The following is a 22,062-nucleotide window of genomic DNA, read 5'->3' as shown; positions in this document are numbered from 1 at the left end:
CGACCCGTGACCTCGGTGCTGTGAGGCACATAGCACCGCTTTACTAGCTTAACTGAAGATTTAGTAGTAAAATCAGGTATCGCCCAATGCGTTTCGTCTGGTCTGACTTCATCAAGGATACCCCCCGATGAAGTCAGACCAGACGAAACGGGTTAAGCTATTTTTTTAATACACCTTCCTATCCTTGATGCATACACCTAGTACTTTTTTATACTACTTTTTTATGCTCTCTTTTTACGTTTTCTTAGATTGTTTCATTCTTACAGGCACACAGATGCATATATTGATTAATTTATTCTGTTGTATTATTTATCTTTTGTCATGTACTTTCTGTATTTTTTTTATTTTGTAAGTGTTATTATTGAAATAAACCCTGTACATATCTTTTTCTAGACTAGTACGCAGTCTACCTATATCTATGCCACCAGTGGTCGCTTAGAAGTATCTTATCCATTTTTTAATTTAATCTTTTACCTGGCACATGTACAAGTGTGGGATATAGTTAGGATACAGCAGACGCCCTCTATATATCAGGGAGTGGCAGAGAGAGACTGCACTATAGGGGTATAAACTTGCTGACTTATTGTGATAATATAGACTACTGCTTTTTGGCACTGTTAGCTTTACACACACACACACACACACACACACACACACACACACACACACACACACACATATATTCTGATGTGTCACCTGTGTAGTAATTGTGACTACATCTTTTTTATGGGAGTGAATAAAGGAATATCTATTTTTAGATACATATGTCTGTATACCTTCTAGCCCACAGATCATTGTTGGCTGTCAGTGGCTCTACAATTTGTGTGTAACATTGCTCATGAGGGGGGCATTAGGTACTGGCATGATGCATTACTAAGCCCTGGCCCCTATTACTGACACTGATTTTTCAAGTTGCTTGTTTTATTTAAAACTTGAGAATAATAATAATAATAATAATACTAGCTTCTACTGCTACCATGTCAAACATTCTTATTAAACCTTTTGGATAGAGGGCAATGTCTTGATAACCATTCACATTTAAACTGCACGATTGCAGGAATTGTGTTTTCATTTCAGCAGACGGTAATGGTCTTTATGTGAGGGATTGTACCGCTACAACACACAATAGGCAGTTCTCTCATGAGGGTCCTCTTTTTTTTTTCCCTCTGTGTTGATGATAATCAAAGCTACACTCCTCTTTTTCTGTATGAACATTACAATTGCATCTGTCTGCCACGTCTACTGAGGCATGAATTAATATTTTTCAATTGGTCTGTTGTCCAAGGGGAACTGGCTAGGAAGAGATTGACAGATGCAGCCTGAATTATCTTGTGCTGAGAACTCAGTCCAATTTGTGGTTTGTTGCAGGTGCTAAAGAGATTGATATTGCCGCTACTCTGGAGCACTTGAGAGACCAGCGACCAGGCATGGTGCAGACAAAGGTACTGTCAATAAAACCACGGGGATTTAAAATATATTAAAGCTTCATCAGTGATCGTTTTTATGTTCTAAGAATTTTTATTTTATTTTAATGATGTTTAAAGACAGTCTGGTAGCTGATTTACTTGCTTTACAGTACCCATAAGGGGGACTAAGGATATATATTTTCACTTTTATCTGTTTACATAAATTCTCCTAGGGATAAGGCAGAAATACAATTAATATTAAATAACATGAAAAAGGAAATGATAACTTTCTCTAACCTAATCAGGTGCTCGGATCAAGGTCTAATATACAGGATGTATTCTCAGCTAGAGAGGAAATTATTTCCTTCTATTTTTAATTCATGGTATCTCTGCTGCCATCCTGTTTCATGTGTGCGTATAATAAAGAGCCATATCTAGATGTCACTTTCAAATCTTCACGTAAACCATAATTAAATATACAGTAGTTATAGTGAACTAAGGATCTCTTTCTTTTAGAATTCCTGAAGGTCCATATGACTGCTATTGGAGAGAAAGATGAAAATTCCAGTACACTAATGTTTATGAAATGCTTAACTTTTTTTTATGTTTTAAAATTATTATTATGATTATTATTATTCTGGCATGGGTTTCCACTTTTCATAAAGGAGAATGAGAGGGCAAATTTCAGAATCAACGGTTAAAGTAGGTGGCCTGAAAAGAGGGCCACCCAAGGAAGAAGGTTCTGACCCAAACGGTGATGAAAAGAGGAAGGAGAAGTACAGTATATAATGGCACACTGCCTTTCCCACATCAGTAGACCAATCCTTTCGGTTCTATAGCTATTTCTAAATTGTAATTGTCTCCCGAAGACCTCCTTTGCAGAGTAATCCGCACATTACATAACAATATAGTACAGGCTGAGTATCCCTTATCCAAAATGCTTGGGACCAGAAGTATTTTGGATATTGGATTTTTCCGTATTTTGGAATAAATGCATACCATAATGAGATATAATGGCAATAGGACCTAAGTCTAAACACAGAATGCATTTATGTTTTATATACACCTGATACACACAGCCTAAAGGTAATTTTAGTCAATATTTTTAATAACTTTGTGCATTAAACAAAGTGTGTGTACATTCACACAATTCATTTATATTTCATATACACCTTATACACACAGCCTGCAGGTCATTTAATACAATATTTTTAATGACTTTGTGTATTAAACAAAGTTTGTGTACATTGAGCCATCAGAAAACAAAGGTTTCACTATCTTAGTCTCACTCAAAAAATTCTGTATTTCGGAATAGTCCGTATTTCGGAATATTTGGATATGGGATACTCAACCTGTAATGTGTATTGTATACAATGCAATACATGAAAACTGGTCATTACAACAGTTACACAATATGGAGACAAGCTATGGACAGGAATTGATATAGTGTTAGATGGCTTATCTGTGAGCTTCCACAGCTTTACAGTAGCTTCATCCTTTTCCTTCTCCAGCTACAACTTTGAAAACATTTCATAGCACATATAGCACTCGTAATAATGTGTCAGGAAAATACTGTTGGTTAGTAAATTGTTTAGGGGCCTATTTATCATTAAATATTTGTGGGATATTCCCCAAAACCAGCCGTTCTCAGGGGATACACAAAAATATTAAGTCTCTACCAGATATACTATTTAGGTATGGCAGCAGATGTGCCCGGTACCTATAAGGTCCCTCCATTCTTGTTCGCTAATGTAGACCCCATAGGTTTCTATAGGGTCTGTAGTGCTGCCGGATTAACAGCTTGGCCCCACTAGGATAATACTATCTCCAAATGGCGTTACCCTATAGTAGCCAGCAATGCCTACCACACATTTGTGGTCACAAAGTAAAAATAATTGCTTTTGTGATAATTTCTCTTCTTTTCACATTGTAGGCATGGTCTCCTTCCCTGCATGTGATTGATAGTACATTCCTGTGAATTTTAATTTATTATTGATGCAAATAGCGACAATAAGAAATTATAATTATCAAGTCTAAAACCTTATAATTAGTAAATGTGTCCCTTAGTATTGATAGCAAACAATACAATGTGCTAACGGGTCAGGTGAGCACAGGGTCATGTAATACAAGGAATTAGAAAGATGAGTTCTTGGACATGGTTTGGAGGCTTGGAATTTTAAAGAATAGGTGCAGCATTAGAGAAGACCTATCAGGTGAGTGTGATGAGGTGATCTGAGAAGAAGCAAGAGAAGAAACAGGAGCAGAGGTTATTCTTGGGGGTATCTAGAAATGAGGCAGGAGGTGTAAGCAGGTGTCACATTAATAAAAGCTCATTAGCTTAAATTGGCCAAAGATCGTGCAGTACTGCAGCCAGTATGGGGAAAATGGCCCGGTATCGATTTATGTGTCCTGGAAATGACTGCCATGCCAGATAATTATTCTAGACCATAGTATGGAATGGCAGAGTATGGTCAACATATAATTGCTGTTGACCCATATCACTGCACTTAAAAGCAGAAGTGAAGCCAAGTATGGGATCAACCTGACCTATGAGGTTAGTGACAGAACCGTCCTTTTGTAATAACCTAAGCAGCTCTCAGAAAATGGTGTTCTGATCAGTTTTGGGATATTGGTCTTCGCAAAGGTAAATCAGCTTATCCCTGGTGTTCCTAAACCACTACCCAATTATTTATTAGTAATATGCTATGATTCTCCTCATCTATACAAATAAATACCGTAGCCTGTCCAACCAAAAATTATTTTATATGTCTTATTATGGCCATGCTAAAAATTAACATTTATGAATGCTTTATTTATATGCCCCTTGCTTATTGTGCTAAAAAAATAACATTTATGAGGCGCTCATTTTTCTTTATGGCTGTTTTACTTTCGGTTGTCAGCTAAAAATTACAAATGGTTACACAAAAACAAATTAAATTACAATAGTGTTTAAACAGAAGATGTGAAGTCCTCATTTTGTGGGCTACCCCGGTAATCATATTGCTGTTCTGTTTTCCAATCAGTTACACTGCCCAAATCTCTCATGGAAATGCTTGGTAATTTAGAAGTGTCTGATTACTGGCCAGGGCTGTGTGCTCTCAGGAGAATTAGACTTGATGGATTTAAACAAGCCACACATTTTGCCAGCAGAATACAAATAAGAAATTGTAGGCTTTTTGATTAATTTAACTCTAAGGATTAAAAATCAGGTTAGAAATGCCAATTAGAGCAAGTCCCCAGGCAAATAGCCACCCAAATTACTTTCCGAATGTCTTCACGTTCATAGCCAATGTAAACTATTGTTTTAAATATCCTGTGGAAGATTGCAAGGAACGTCCCATTATTTCTGCCCAGCTGTATATAGCTAATATCCATCAGAGAGACAAGGTTTCATTAAAAATAAAATAAAGAAGTGGGAGTCCACAGTCATTGTAAGCAAAATATATTTAGCTCTTAGCAAGTGACAAAGCAAAATAAGACAAAAAGCCACTAAGAGAAATATAATTGAATAGCAGCAGATTCACAGTCTGACTAATACATGTATCTAACTAAAGTGTAAAATAATAATAAAAAAATTCAAGAATTAATGTTAATTAAAACATTTTTTTTAATATCATTTTATTTGAAAAAGGAATGGGAAACATGTTCATAAAGTGTTACAGAAAATATGAAAAAAACATAAAAAATAGGAATTAATGCTGAATTGTAAATCCAAAGTTTTGCAAAGATGAGGACAACCATCAGTTAGCAGTGTAGACATAGGCGTTTCTATAATGGGTGCAGTGTGTGCTGTCCAGGGGGACCAACATCGCACACCCTGCACCCATATATTATACTTACCCCTCTGAAGTCCCGCGGCAGTGCGGACACAAATCACTTGGAAATTGGCCGCCGCGGCCATTTCTGAGTGATTTGCATATGCGCATCGGAAATCTCCCTGGGAACAAGGCCTGGATGCCATGTTCCTGGAGACCTGCACATGCGCAGTAGACTCTGGCACTATGCCAGAGTCTACTTGCTGCTGGAGAGGAGGGGTCCAGCAATGGAGGCTTCACGTTGGTCCCCTCTTCTCTTAAAACGCCCCTGAGTGTATGTTGTCTAACATAATGATAACTATATGTTAACCCAAACATACCAGAAGTTAACTGTAGGTTATCCTTAACCACTGGCTCCTTTCAATTATTGATATATAGGGGTCTATTCATCATCACATAATCTGTACAAAAGCTGGTAAAAGTAACATTTTCACCTACTTTGTATAAATTAAGTGTCAAGGCCATTCACTATAAAGGTAACACAGGAAATATCACGGATATCTCCTGCTTACCTTTCCCTCTGTCTGTCCTGCTGTCCCCATACGCCCTATGAGAAGGAGTCCCAGTTGTGAAGAGATATCCATTCCACCACTGCCCAGCTCCTTCTGATAATTAATTATAATGAATAGGTCCCATTGTAATCAAGGATAGAGATGAGGAAGGAAGAGAGTAGGATAAGAGGAAACAAGAGAGGTTGAGAGTAAGAGATAGAGTAACATGGGAAGGGGTAAGGGAGGCTAATCAACCATGTTAATGATAATATATGTGTGTGAAATAGAGGCATGTGACGCCTCTTGTATTAAAGTATATACTGTATGTATAATAAAAGACCATGAATGTATATTAAAATATCAGGTTAAGTTTCTTAATAAAGACCATGTGTGTTTTCGAAAACCTTCCTATGCTCAGAAACGGTGATAGCGAAATAATCAAAATACAAGTGGCATTTTTTCAAAATCTAGCAACAATGTACGCGATATCACTTATTGCTGTACTGTCTAAGTTTATTATGGAGAGAAGGTCCGTCTTCACTATCTCTAGAGAGGTAGGATTTGGGGATATCCATTTCTGCAGGAGACAGTTCCTGGCTACAGTGATCAGTATTGTGGGAAAAGAGAAAATAGTGAGAGGTAGAAGTGTTGGTGACCAGGAATTATAGATTGGCATCCAGAACATACTTTTGAAATGTTGCACGCAAGAAATGTGTATCCTACAGTAAGTGCATGTGTTCCCTTCGGTGTATTGCTAGATGCATCCAACTCAGGCGCAGTGTCTTTTGCGTCAGGAGAACATCAAGCTTACGAGTGTGTATACTGAGGCTCCACAGGAGCATAGAAAGAAGTATCAAGTAATAGTAAGCCCCATACCCTATTTGTACACACAATAATCTCTCATATACACAAAAGATAATAGTAACTTGCCTGTTACTAACATATAAAAATTCCCATTTTCAATATAAAATGGAATTTAATACAAACACAATCACATAATGCAAATATGAAATAAAATTAAAGATCTGTTATTTTCTCCTTTAACAATCAAATGGGAATCTTCTTTTCTGCAGTAGTCCAAATGGAACTATCTCCTAAGTAGTGCAAACAAATGGCTGTGACTACATATAATATAGCCAAAATGCTAATTAATTAGGTAATGCTGGCGGAAAGAGGGTCAGTATGCAAACATTCAATAAGAATGTTAAATAGCTTTTGGTGAGACAGTCCTGTTTTTCTGGGACTGTCCAGCCATTCCACCCGTGGCCTGCAGGGGGGGAGATGTCACCTCAGAACAGAGCAGAGTGTGAGTAGATGGCATGCAATGCGCACAGCATCTATCCACAGTGATGGGAGAGCCTGGAGGCAGCATCTTAGAGAGTGTTGGGCACATCCCCATAGTGATGCAAATGCTTTAGCATCTCAGACAATGCTGGGCACATCCCCATAGTTATGCAAATGGTCCAGCATCTCAGAGAGTGTTGGGCACATCAGAGTGTGGGTATGCCCCCATAGTGATGTAAATAGTGGTTGTTATGAGGCCACACCCCTTCCACATGAGGCTCCAACCATTTTTCAGTGCATGCGGGAACCCAACTACTTCTTCAGCGCGTTGGAAAGTATGCCTTTAGTGCCCTCTTTATCAGATCACCGTAATCACAGAACATGTAGCGGTTACACCGGGACTTTTTCCAACATACCAAAAGTAAGGAAAACACTCAAAGTAATACAGGCAGACATTTTTAGTCATAAAATAGATTACAGAGTTCATATATATTTGGCTTATAGCATTATTTATTTTGACGATAGCTATTCTTTAAGTACTTGTAATTTGTATTACATGTACTTAAAGAATAGCTATTGTCAAACCCAACCTGTGACATGGCAGTTAGGAGCTGATTGGCTGGTACTTTATCTCCATCCACTTTATCTCCATCCAAAGCTTAGTAAATAGACCCCTGAGAAACTCATGCTATTAAATTTGGCAATTAGATCTCCCCCCTCTCTTAGCTGCGTGAAGACATGGCTGTTAAAGTTTCTATATTTTGATAGACACTCAACGTTGCCATATGTGGAAAAGGTGTACTCAAATTCCATAACTAATGGGGCCTCTACCTTACCAATTAGAACATTGGTTCCAATCACACATCTACAAATGATTAGAAAACAATGAATGGTATGTGATGCAACAATTGCTTGCCTCTAATTGCTGTGTGTTCATATGTAGTCCCCTCTTTGTACCTATGAAATTGGATTTTTCTTCCATCTCTCTTAATTGTATTAAGTGTGATTTACATTCTACACATATTGTCTTTATGTTCCCCTCACCCCTTCCTTTTCCTTCACTGACCTCTTTCTCCTTGTCATGTTCGACAAGTACTATTTCACTATGTTTCTGATATGTTTTTCAGTGCAGATCACTCTCCCAGATATCAGAGATTTTCTGATAACTCTCATGTATGAATCTATATTTTGCATAGATATATTTAAACAAAAAAATCTAGTCATTCATCTTGTCTTTCTTTTTGTGTACAGCTCTTTGTTTGTTATTTCATTATTTTCTGTACTATATTATGCTATGTATCTGTTAAGCACCTTGAGTCCTATTGGAGAAAGAACGCTATATAAATAAAATTATTATTATTATTTTATTTTATTATTATTTTGTATATTTCTATTAATGTTTTATTATCCTCTTTGTATCCATGTACGGTTATCCCTGAGTAATTTTGGATTTACCCTTTTGTCTACTTTTACATTGTTTTATAATGTTAAATCTTCAATAGATGGATGTTAAAATTGGCATCTCTTAGTAAAGTAGGACGATCAACCAAGAACTTATAAAACAATGATATAAAAACTATAGTTTTAATATTTTAGATAAAATTGAGGCGTGTGACATATAATTATTTTATTATGTTGCTTTATAGTGAGCAATCATTGGGCTGCAGCACCGACTACACAGTGAATGGGGGGCGGGGGGGCATTTAACACGTATAAACATACATGTGTGTAGTATGTAATAAATGTGCTGCCTGCCTTACCCTGGGGATTCTAGGACATTCAGCTTCACTTATCCTTCCTCGCTCGCACCAAGACACAGCCACGATGACTGTGGCTACATCTATACCTAACACACTTCGGGCTATAATCACTAGCAATTTTGAATGTTAAACCATTAATCAGGCTGGACACATATAGTTAAAAAACATATTGTTTTCTGCTTTTATACAGTCAATATTAATCTTACAATATAGAGAGTGGCTTCACTGAAGATTAAAACTAATGATCCTCAATTGCAGAGTTGGCATCCTGTGGCATAGCTGTAGGGGAACTACACAGGTTGCCTAAGCCAGCCTTACTATGTGACACACATTTCATCTTCCTCTTCTATGTTCTTTTTTTCCAGGAGCAATTTGAATTTGCACTGACAGCCGTGGCAGAGGAAGTGAATGCAATACTAAAGGCCCTTCCACAGTAAATGTTCCACGTACCTAATAACCCCAGAGGATCCTACTCCCACCCCCTTCTTCCTATCAGTCTCTTTAAACGTTGTTGGAAATTGTGACCTGGTGTGTGTCATGTATAGAAACTGCATAGAGAAATGCGGCTCACATTTTAGTCCCCTGCTGGGAGACTCATGCGGTCACAACATCCCAATGATAACATGTAATGGATACACAACCTATTTGATCAGCAAATTGCATATGTCTTCTCTTTTACTTTCATTCACATTAAGTATATAATTACCAATGAAGGAGCTGGATGCCAAATTATTTTTCTGTTTACTTGGGAAAAGTAAAATCATTTTTTATTTTTCATTTTTTCATTTTGTGATTTACATTATTTTTATTGCTCATTGTTAGTAATTGATTTCTGTCAGCAACATGGTATAGAGAGCAGTAGTGTTCAGAGAGCTATAGCAGCCAATCAAATGTCATCTTTCATTAGTCTAACTAGAATGGTTAAAGCTGATTGGTTTCTATAGTTACAGCACCTCACTGTTGTTTTCACACTTTAATAAATAACCCCCACAGACCAACAGGCCAGTTACTCTTCACTTCCCAGCAATGTCATATGGCACAAAGAGAGTAAAGGATATCACTAACATTACTCCAAACTTCAAAACTGCTCTATAACCAGAGCAACCAGTGCAGATGTACTTAGCCTTGGAGAGTGAAAAAGTGGTAGAGATAGATAGATAAATTACCAACCAACCAATCTGCTCCTAACTGACATTTTTCAAACACAACTTATAACATGGCAGTCAGGAGCTGATTGGCTGGCACTTTATATCTCTCCAAGGCTTAATACATCAATAGTAGTCTGTCTTCTGCTGATTAGAAAATGACACCAAATGTCTCATAGTTGCTATGGACTTAGTGCCAGTGTGAATATATTTGTAATGCTGGTAAATAAGTTTCATTGAGTGTTAAACCAAAATAAGTGTTGTTGTTATTATTATTATTATTATTATTATTATTATTCCAAGTATTTTACAGAGGTTGTGTAAAATAATATATACAAAATCAAGCAAGTGTGGTCATTTTTATAATAGGTAATTACGCACTGTGCTGGCTAAAGCACACAATGGTATACCTAAACAATAGGACAGGGTTTACTATAAGCAGCTCCTAAAAACAAGCCTTAAATTAAATATATAATAGTTTTAACTTTGGTTTTCTGACTTCATTTCAGCTGAGTGCGTTATTTTCATTGTACAGAGTACACAGAGGAGATCACTACAAAACTACAAATTAATACATTTACACAACAATGTACTGTACATGGTCAATGTACACAGTTGTCAAATTGAGGTTCATACAGTAGGTGCCCAATGCCCAATCCAACTTTATATGTAGCACAGAGATTTTATATTAATAAAAAAACAAAACAGCGCTCAGAGATTTGTGTAAAGTGTTTGAAATATTAGCGAAAAAAGTCACCTTCCTTGGTGTTATTAATTAAATAGGTTCCATTACCTGCAAACACAGGAGGCAGCCATTGTGTGGCCTGTACCAACATTCAGCCTAGTAATTCACCGGGAAGCAGTTATAGGCTGCATGCCCTTTAATACTGGTTTAGCCTACAAAGAGGCCACACCTGCTATATTATATTAGTGATGAATCCACTGAAAGGTCATTTGCAACTGAAATGGGCAGTCTGAGGGGAATAATTACTAAAGTGCGGGTGTATAAAAGTAAGGATGTTGCCCATAGTAACCAATCAGACTATAGCTATTATCTTTTATAATGTGCTAGATGATTATGATTGGTTGCCATGGGAACAGCTTCACTTTTGTAATCCTGCACTTTAGTAACTCTACCCCTGAGACTATCTTAATGGGGTATAAGTAGGGGAAGTTTTTTTTTTTTTTTTTGGGGGGGGGGGGGGGGGCTTGTAATTAGAACACATTTTGGAAATTGATGTTATGGAAGAAAGGAAATCAGAAATCAGTGACAAGAGGGGGAGGGCTGATGGAGTAGCCCCCCCCCTCCCCCTTCCCTGCCGCACGGGAGGCACAGTGGCTGGTCCTGGGTACAGGGTCTGCTCCCATGGTGTAATCAGCGCCTATGTACACAGGAGCAACTGTAGTCCACTTGTAGCTAACTATGGCTCACAAAAATGTTATTATAAGCTATTCATTTGTAACAATGATCCCACCAAACCAAGCTTTCACACAAATGATATACATAACATTGCTTTCACAAGGACCAACCATTATCATCTACACAAGGAAAGATGTATTAGTCCTGAAACCAACAAGTATAGTAAAGTATTAGTTGTGCGTGTATTTTAACCAATGTTGCAAAGTAGTCCATGGTGATCTTAGTGTAGTCATCCATTACATACTATTATGTTAAGATGAAATAATATATTTTAGATCTTCATAGCAGATAGTGAGAGAATTTGTGAGAGTTCTCCTGGTTGATTTTGCCATGTAAATGATTGGCACTTAAAAAAAAAACTGGAGAACTCTCCAAAAATCTCTCACTTTCTGGTTCTCACACACTATTACATCCCCCCCCCCCCCCCCACCCATAACAGGTAGTGGGAGTCAGTGAGTCACTAATTATAAGATAAGTGATGCAGTGGTAAGTTGGTATATTTTGCTATGCAGATCTAAAATATATTATTACACCCTCTTTGGAAGGTAGTATACATTCAAAACCCTTCTAGTTTCAAGCACTATCACATATACAGTAGCAATTACATTATTCTAGAGAGCTTTCATAATTATTATAATCAGAGAATCTTGAATAATTTGGCTATTGTATTATAGGGAATTATGTCAAACATACATACTCGTATGATTTACAAAATCAGCTTTTTTAAATCACTTTGTTATTGCAAGTGTTTGTAAGGTATTATAACATGCAATCACCAGTCCTTATTACAGATCCCATCTTTCATTTCCATGTAATCATAGTAAAATAGCAAGGTTGTAAGAAGATATACGTTCATCCATTGTAAACCAGTACGTTGTTGGTTCTGTACACATTCCGTGTCATTGTTACTACAGTCCATAATTATTTCTATACCAAGTGGTTACAATGTCTAGTTGAGCATTGTACCTAAAGTTAAATTACTTCCTGCAAAAATCTTTATTCCATAAAAGTGCCAGTTGGTAAATCCTGATTTGTTTTCCCAACCCTAATAACCATATGACAGTATGTGACACATCACCTATATTGCCCTGTGTAGGTACAGTTATTATGTGTTTGGGAGTTTGATGGATGTCTTGTTAGGTGTGGTCTACACTTCAGGTCAAAACAGGTACAGTTGCCACGTTAAGCACTAGAAGGTAAAATATATCGCTCTCAATAGAACATGACAGAAATGCAGCACAAATTAGCCCATGACATTTCTATCTTGCATTCCTTTGCGGTTTATTTTTAGTTACAAAGGTCCACTCTTGTGGTTATATTATTAACCTGATAAAATCATATCCTATCTGCATCTACTTTCTATATACAGTCTGTAGCAGAGTTTATACAGCTGTTCCTTCTCCTGTAGCTCCAGACATTTCCAGAGGGCCAGCCATAACGAAGACCTCTGTGTATGGCCCACCTTCTTCACTATATCATAAATCTGACATCACTGGAATTAAACTGTGCAAAGCCTGTGATGTCAGCAAAATGCTACAGGGTTGAGGTGTGACCGAGTGGCCCTTCATAGATAGCAAGACTTGCAGGATAGGTACAATAAGTGCTGCATACACTCTTCTAAAGAAACAGATATGATCATTGGCATATGTGCCCCATACAAATGACACGTACTGTATGGAGTGAAATTTCCTGTAATTCAGTCTCCTTCCCCTTATCTGTACTACCCTCGCTGGGAAATTGTTTTGTGATTTATAGTGTTCTTATTTTTAATTTCAAATAAAAAAAACAGGTATCCTTTGTATTCTCTCTTATTCTTTTGTTATTTTTTTAATACAAATCTGAATACCTAGTGTTACACCAGCAAAAACGAATCTGTCTGTATTTGTGCATGCCCTTGTGTCAATGATCACTAGCTTCAGATATTCTTGTGTACTCTTATCTTCTTTCTGATTTGCTGAAAACAAATAATTTTAGACTTTATATGTATATAATAAAGATATACCAAGTATTTTGTTCTACCTCTGTAAAAAATAATTTGTGAATAAAAGTTACATTGTCTGTGGAGTATGGTGAATACTGCAACATTGTCTCATTTCCTTTATTTTTCAACTTCAAAGCGAGTGATAAGACATTTCACAAAGTTATGACTTAAATTGGTTGCACACATTCTCGATATATAAACAATGTTGAGCTACTTGAAAGATATTACTCCTGATAGTTCAGTGAAAGGGGGTTATGTCATTTACATTTTAGGATCCAAACTAGCAGCTCTTCGGTGTTCCCATTGTGTCTATGTGAAATAGTGCAACACATGGAAGCATGGAAGTTTTTTTCCGTAATATCTTTTTATCTTCACCCACCGAATGAGGGAGATCCATGTATCCATACACGTTGCTATGACCATACTTGAGCATGTCTGACAGGTGGCCAATGATGTCACTGGTAAATCAATAGTCCTGCTACCACTGAGATTCACTTCAGTGGATAATACTATAGGAAGTGTTCAGTTGCTCCCTGACTGATCAAAACTCAGTCTAATTTTATCAGAGTTTCTGTAAACCAGGGTTGGACTGGCTCACAGGGGAAACCACCGGTGGGCCCTACCACCTGGTGGGCCACTTCCTCCTCTAGAGATCAGGTTCCAGACTGTGCACTTGAATTTAACTTATATTACCTTATACTGCACAGGACTGTAATGTATTTTCTTCAGTGCATTGCTGTTATTAGTCTGGTACATTATCATGCAGACTGTCCACAACCCTAAACATGGGCCTCTACCACTGTATTTCCCCATATTTACACTGCTCTAAACTAGAGGTATGCGCTGGCCCAAATCTTGGGTTTTGGTTTTGGACCTGTATTTGCTTCATGTTTTGGATCTGTATTGGGTTTGCCAAAATTGACCTTGTGGGTTTTCGATCTGTATTTAAAAAAGAAAAGAAATCATAAAAACAGCTAAAATTACAGAATTTTGGCCTGTTTTTGTTCCTACAGTATTAGTAACCTCAATAACATTCATTTCCAGTCAATTTTGACCACCTCACAATATTGTTTTCATCCAGCGTTGGATCTTGCAGGCTTTGGATTTCATATAAGGGAGAAGCAGTCGGGGCACGGTGCAATTTTACTCCCTTTCTGCCAGGATGTCTGCAATAAAGTGGAAATATGTTTAATTAATACAAAAATTATATTGATCAAAAACATACATATTTATTTACATGTTGATGGTACATACCTTCCATAAAGCTGGCTGAGGCAACCTGAGGCACTCCACTCATTGTTGCCAAACTACTGTACTCCAACAGGTGGATCCTTCTCCAGGTCAAACATAATGTTCAGGAACTGATCCTACATTGAGGCTGAAAATAATCTGTACAGATGATTACAGCATCTAAAAATATATATTGTACAATATATATATTTCATTGCTTGTACTGTGGTCAAAATTGCATGGAAATACCTGGAAATGAATGTTATTGCGGATAAAAATACTCTAGGAACCAGTGATTTAGCTTTTTAAAAAAAAATGTTTTTGTTTTTTTTAAATATGAAACCGAAATCAGAAAAATGGTCTGACACAGATCTTTATGAATAACTAGATCAGGGACCCAAGGGAGGTAGAGTATGTATGTAGTCAAAGGAAGGGGGATCAGTGTGAGATCTGCTGATGCCGGGATCCCGATTGTGAAGAAGCTGACAGGAGTGAGTAGGGGGGTGTTCACCCCACTCCCTAACCCTCCCTACCCACAGCCTAACTTCCCCACTTGGTACCTAACCCTAACCACCTCCCGGAGGTGTCTAAACCTAACCCTGTGTCCCTGCTGCCTAAACCTAACCCTGTGTCCCCGCAGCCTAACCCTGATAACCCTAAGCCTCTGAGGAGGGTGTCTAACCCTAACCCCCCTCCCAGCTCCCTAACCCCCCGGGATGCAGCCTAACCCTAACTTTACCCTCTCCCCCCCACGCGCGCAGCTTACCTGTAGTGCGCTGTGGTCTGTCCTCATTCGGGATCCCGGCTGTTGGTATTCAGGCGCTGGGGTGGTGCACCCATTCTGGATGCTGGTGTCAGCATTCAGAATAGGGTCAGTATTCCGGCATCGGTATTCTGACTGTCGGGATACAGACAGCTGGGATCCTGACTGCTTCCTGAAGGAAGGATTGATTAATAATTTAATTTGTTTAATTTAAAAAAATGTAAATTAAGCATTGGTGCCGGTCTTTATAGCATAGACAACAATTTTTATTGGTTATTGCACTAATCTAACTTTTACTAATCAGAATTTTACTTTTTCTTTGATTTTACATGCCCTGACTTAAGCCGTCTATGCCCTTGGGCATCAGCCTTAGTAGATGACATTGACGGACTTGTATTGTCATGACTGGTGGCAGCACCTGCAACACTAGTATGTGCTTCCTGCAGTTCATCCTCCATATCTATCAACAACCACAAACCAAGTGGGGTACAGCACATACCACAATTTGTACAAAAAATTTACCACCTACAGTGTCACAATACGTGTATGAATCAGAGATAATAATCTAACACTACGGTTTACTCTCACCTACAGTGTCACACAATACCTGTATGAGTGCGAAATAAAATATATTGCAGTGATGCCACATTCACCCACAGTGTTGCACAATGAGTACGAAATACTGATGGCTGACCGGCATTGTCATAGTGCTTATGAAAATAAAAATTTTATAGTACACTGGGGTAAAGGACAAACAAATACAAAATATATATTTTTTATAATGAGATATTATGGCTTTTTAGCATTTATTATTTTGATTTTACACTGGGGCGGAGCACCTGGATGGATGGACAAAGCACCCCTGTACAGACACAGCAGTTCCTGGACGTATACTGGGGTGCAGGACAATATATATATATATATATATATATATATATATATATTTATTTATAAAAAAAAAATATTAATTTTATTTTTTTAACACTGTGGCAGAGCCCCTGGTATATGGACAGAGCACCTCTATACAGACACAGCAGCCTCTGGATGTACACTGGGGTACAGCACAAAAAAAATATATATATCTTAAAATAATAAAATATTAGTTTTGCTTTTTAAACACTGGGGCAGAGCCCCTGGATGTATGATCAGATCACCCCTAGCACCCCTAGGTGGATAGGGCACCCCTGGAGGACACAGCAGCCCCTTGTCAGATACTGCAGACAACAGACAGAGCACTCCTGGACTGATACTGATAGGACACATCAGCCCCTGTATGTACACAGTATACTGGGTTTTTAATTAACACTGGGACAGAGCCCTGGATGTATGGACAGATCACCCCTGGGTGGACAGAGCACCCTTGGAGAATACAGCAGCCCCACAGCAGCCACCACTCCCATGCCACACAACATGTCCGTTCAGTGCAGTTTTTGAAAATGGCGCTGATCACCAAGACCTTTATAGAATCCAAAACCCCGCGAGAATCCAACAGTGGGATGATGGCGTTTTGTCTCGTTTTTGGGATCCGAGTCTGGCGGGAAACCCAGAGCCAGACTCGGTTCCTGACTCGGATCCTAAAGTTTGGGTGGGTCCGGTTCTCTGAGAACTGGACCCACTCATCTCTACTGTAAGCCAAACAATTGCCTGCATAAATATAGCCAACAAACAGCAAGTCTTTCTACCATGTAAGTTCTTTAAGGGCACAATGACAGAAGTTATTAAATATAATTTAAAATGACAAAATGTCACAGTTTATTGAATAAATTTGATAATAAATTGAATAGCAAATATTAGACAGTTTTCTAAAACAAATTAACTCATTAATCACCATAGCACACTCAGGTACAGAGCTATTTGCATAATGTGCCACCTTGGGATGGCTAGAAGGTATGGACAATAATTGTTAAATCATTTTACCATTTTAAAATATTTTTTCTTCTTGCTCCAAAGTCCTTTATCTTCAACATCAAGGCAAGAGCTGTGCTAGTATGCTAATCTGTATTAGGTGGGGGAGCATTCGATATCCCCGCTGTCGGGATCCCGGCGCTTAGCATACCGGAGCCAGGTTTCTGACCGCCAGGATACTGACAACTATTCTCCCTCTTGGAGTGTCCACGACACCCCTGGAGGGAGAGTAACCGTGCCCACAGCGTGGCGAATGCAGCGAGCCCGCAAGGGGCTCTTTTGCGTTCACCCCACTGCCTGCATTCTGGCAGTCAGGATCCCGGCGTCAGTATGCTGGGCGCCGGGAACTGGACAGCCGGGATATCGCAGTAGACCATTAGGGGGAAGTGGGGTAAGATGAGCCAGTGGATAAATTGATCCACTCCCTATATCTAGGAAACCATACACATTTGTTCTCATGTGACTATACATTCAGGGGTGTAGTATGAGTGGCCAGCGGCCGGGATCCCCGGGGCCAGCATACCGGCGCTGGGATACCGACAGCTAGGAGAGCGCTAATGAGCTCCTTGTGGGCACGCGCCATGCTATTCTCCCTCCAGGGGGGGCGTGGACTCCCAAGAGGGAGAATACTTGTCGGCATGCCGGCGGTAGGGATCCCGGCGCTGGTATGCTGGTCGCCGGGATCCCGGCCGGCGGTATACTGAAGACTACCCCATTCCGGATGCACTCATCATTTCTATCTGGCTGTGATGGAGAGAAACACATGGTAAAGTAGTTTTTAGTTTTTTTCCCAAGAAACTGTAAATTGTCTACATATCGGGTATAATGGGTTCCGGTAAGAAAGGTCGACCATGCTGAGGTCATCAGTCATTAGGTCGACCACTATTGGTCGACATTGACATGGTCGACATGGACAAACGTTTTGACACATGAAAATGGTCAACACATGAAAAGGTCGACATTGATTTTTGAACTGTTTTTGGTGTCATTTTTTCCGTAACATGACCAGGAATCCCAAGTAGTGTACCGCGTTCCCTTGCATGGCTCTTTTCTCTCGCCATGCTGCGGGCAAGGTGTCTCGTTCTGCTACTGCTGCACTCGGCTCAGGTTACTATTCCCAATCGCAGTCCACATGGATGGTAAAGTATGAAAAATTTAAAAATCTAATTTTATTTAAAAAAGCCACGTTGATCTTTTCATGTGTCGACCATGTGTCCATGTTGACCATGTCAATGTCGACCAATAGTGGTCGACCTAATGACTGTCATCCTAAAGACTGTCGACTATCCAAACGGATACTGGTATAATGACTGTTATGTCAAAGCAGGTCTAAAAATATATATCATAAATGTTGGTGATTTGTCAATGTATAAAACCATGTGAATCAATTAGCTAAAGATTAGTCTGAATTATTAAGCTAAGCAGTTTTTTGTTTTTTTTTCCAAAAATAGTGTCTGTGGGGTAAACTGAGCCAGTTTGAAACTGAGGGCAACAAAGTTAAGTGCAAGATTGCACAGAACAATCTGTGGGGGTACTGGCAAAAAGAAACCCACTTTTGCAATTAAGGCAAATTACTGTATGTCCATTTTTTCCAGAAAGAGGGAGATTTATCATACCTCGGAGAGACATAAAGTACAAACAAATCAGCTACTATCTTTTTTGAAACAGTCTTTAAAATGACAGATAGAAGCTGATTGGCTGGCACTTTATCTTTCTCTACTTTATATCTTTCCAAGCTTTGATAAATATTCCCCGTAGTGATTTTCTGAAGAAGTTACCTCAACCAAATACTGAACAAGAGGAGCTGGCGGTGGTTGCCATGTTGTGATGTGTTGTTGACCAACCTCTCTCCCCCCGCACATTGACGGCGGGTTGGAGACTTCACGCTGAGATCGCTGCTGCTTTCTTACCCGAGGAGAGGCCAGAGCACCATGGCCACCGTGTTCGGAGACAATTACTTTGATTAATTTGATAAGCCTGGCGCAGAAAGATCTTGATGAAGAAGAGCTACGGATGATGACTGGGACAGTGAACTGGAGGATAACCTATTTGAGGAAGATTACTTGTCTGGGAAAAGATTTAACAAGATCTATCTGATGAAGGGCTTAATGATCTTCTCCAAAGCAATGAGGAAGTGCAGGATGCAGTTAATTAGAGTTTACAAGGAGTCACTGTTAGTATAAACGCAACCACCAGGGTCATATTTTCATTTGACCTTTCTAAGAGCATGAAGTGCACAGCAGAGGAAGCAAATTTGAAGAGGCAAAGAATGAAGAGGTATATGACAACCTCAATATGCAAGAGATTAACCCTTAATATTTACTGGTTGACTCTTATGAATAAAATTATGATGACCTTGTTGGTGAACTGGTACAATATGCTGAAGATGAATCCACAGATGAGGTACTGCAACTTGAGATCAATGAACCTCTGAATGAATTTCAAGAGGAAGACTACGCATAGTCATACAAAAGGCAGGAAGCTTATGAGGAACAGTACATGGAAGATGTAGCAGAGGATATAACAGAACCAGAAGATTCTGCTAATGAACCTGAAGAGGTTCATATAGAATCACAAGAGTTACTGCCTGACTGTAAAGAGGAGTCTGATGAAGATGATGATGATGATGATGAGGAGGAGGAAGTAGGTGGTTGTATATGTTTGATAACTGAATATGAAGAAGGAACAATTTTTTTGCTTTCTGACTCCTCCTGAGAAAGGTGTAACATTCCAGAAACCTCAGAGCTTTCTGCAGAAGACAAATCATCCCTGATGGAGTTTGAGGAAATGGAACATCAGTGCAAGCAAGCATGCATGCTATGGTTCCAGAAGAGATGGCAGAAGAGGAGGTAGTTATGCTGTGCCTGGTGGAATGAGAGGTCAGAGGAATGATTATACTGACAGGAGGAACCTGAGAAATTGCATAACCCAAGGGCAGCCTCTTCGTAGTATGTTCCTGCAGCAACATATACAGCCTCTCCTTCTAATGCTACAGTCCTGTAATCCTTCATCAGGTGGGTTACTCTCACCTCAACAACAAGAAAAGTCAAGAATGGGGACTAATATGCCAATAACTCAAAAACAGTAACCTAAGAACATTCATATTAATTTCCATTTCAAAGGCAATGTAGCACCAGTCTATGTTCCACTGCTTCCATCCCCAAACCAGCCTCATCCTTCAATGGGTGGACCAAGGTTTCCGGGTATGCCAGAATTTCAACATGCCCCAAATCCTGCACCCGCCAGCTTTAATTCACCCCCAAAACTTTAGAAACCATGTAGAAACCCTCCATCACACCATTAGCCAAAATGAGACTTGGATTTAGCCAACCAGATCTACAGACAGGGTTGAACCAACAACGTCCTCAAGGCTTTATTCAGGTTTGTTAACAAACCAAAAAAGCACACTAATGGGCAAAACCATGTTGCACTGCAGCTGGGGCAGATGTAACGAGCAGAGAGAGTTAGATTTGGGTGGGGTGTGTTCAAATTGAAATCTAAATTGCAGTGTAAAAATAAAGCAACAAATATTTACCATGCACAGATCAATATGTCCCACCCAAATCTAAATGTTACTGCCACCAAGACAGCAGTTACCACCAGGTCCTGGGCAGCCATTATGCCTCACATGCAGTCAAACATGCAGGGCCCAATAGATGATACATTAGCAGTACAGGGTGCATTATGTGTATCTGGAAGTACTGGGGACATTATGTGTATCTGGCAGTACTGGGGCAGTAATGTGGAGTAGGTTATAGAGGGGTCAGTGATGTAGTGTAGGGTATAGAGAGATCAGCTATGTAGTGTAGAGTATAGATGGGTTAGGAATGTAGTGTAAAGTATAGAGGGGCACGGATGTAGTGTAGGGTATAGAGTGGTCAGTTAAAATACTAATCCCAAGAATTTAGTACACCATTATCGAATTAAGATGCAAAATGCAGGGGTAAAAAGAAACCCCCCAAAAGGTCACAGATTCAATCTTACCTGCACTGTGTCTTGCCCCACATACCGTTCTGCTCAAAATACAGTAAGATATGCTTTTTTTGTGTGTGTGTGTGTTTGTGGGGGGTGGGGGGGGGGGGGAGGCAGTTTGTCACCAAAGGAAATTTTCACTGTGGGCTCCACTTGCTATAGAATCGTCCCTGGCTGAATTATATAAAACAAATGCATAAGTTGAATTAAGACCAGCCTCTGCAATGTAGTCATAGCAAATTTCTACTAATCTGTTCTGGTGTTGGTTATAAATAATACCGTTTTTCTCATCAGTCAAATCCAACCAGGGTTGGACTGAGCCATAGAGGTGCAGAGGAAATATTTTAACATATTATACATGTTACTTATACAGTATGTTACGTAAACTGCACATGACTATGGTGTATTCACACATACAGTGCATTGCTGTTATTAAGTCGCCCATAACTTTATTGTGACACACTTAAACATATATATACGTAAACTAGCTTAGCTCTAAGAAATAATGACACGGACACCAACTGCTAGGTTTAAAAGGTCAACAGGCATTTATTACTTGATGACCTAATTTTAACTATGTATTGGAGGATAGCAAAGAAAGGTGCTACCAACTCACCAGCACTAGTCAATTAGAATAATACCAAATAACCTAGGAGGGGACTTTCCACAGCCTCCTAACAACATAACCCGCATTGTTTAGGACTCACCACACTTTACTCTAGCAGTGCAATGGACGAAACCACACAGGAACGTCCGTAGTCCACCCGCAGGGGGAGGACACACTCGCCGTCTTACCAAAAGGGGGTGCCCCACAATGACCACTTATGCAAGCTTCTGACCGCTGGCTGGTAGCGACTTTCCGCCACAACAAGGTTTACCTAAACCGCAGA

The 22,062-nt window shown here is 39.2% G+C and overlaps 1 protein-coding gene and 1 pseudogene across 3 annotated transcripts in view; both read left to right on the top strand.

The window, feature by feature from the left end:
• PTPRN2 (protein tyrosine phosphatase receptor type N2) overlaps positions 1 to 13,403 on the top strand; it is a 1,612,706-nt gene extending 1,599,303 nt beyond the window's left edge. For all 3 annotated transcript variants that reach the window (XM_063921907.1, XM_063921908.1, XM_063921909.1), the window contains 2 exons: positions 1,369 to 1,442; positions 9,122 to 13,403. In XM_063921907.1, coding sequence (XP_063777977.1) covers positions 1,369 to 1,442; positions 9,122 to 9,193 — 146 coding nt within the window. In that variant the 3' untranslated portion in view covers positions 9,194 to 13,403. The remainder of the gene's footprint in view (positions 1 to 1,368; positions 1,443 to 9,121) is intronic.
• A 5,728-nt stretch (positions 13,404 to 19,131) lies between these two features.
• Positions 19,132 to 20,288, top strand: LOC134929579 (RNA-binding protein 33-like; annotated as a pseudogene).
• The last annotated feature ends 1,774 nt before the right edge of the window (positions 20,289 to 22,062 follow it).

This window comes from Pseudophryne corroboree, chromosome 5 (assembly GCF_028390025.1).
Source record: "Pseudophryne corroboree isolate aPseCor3 chromosome 5, aPseCor3.hap2, whole genome shotgun sequence".
Lineage (NCBI taxonomy): Eukaryota > Metazoa > Chordata > Amphibia > Anura > Myobatrachidae > Pseudophryne > Pseudophryne corroboree.
Note: the sequence above shows the minus strand (reverse complement) of the source record. Positions and strands in the feature narration are given on the sequence as shown.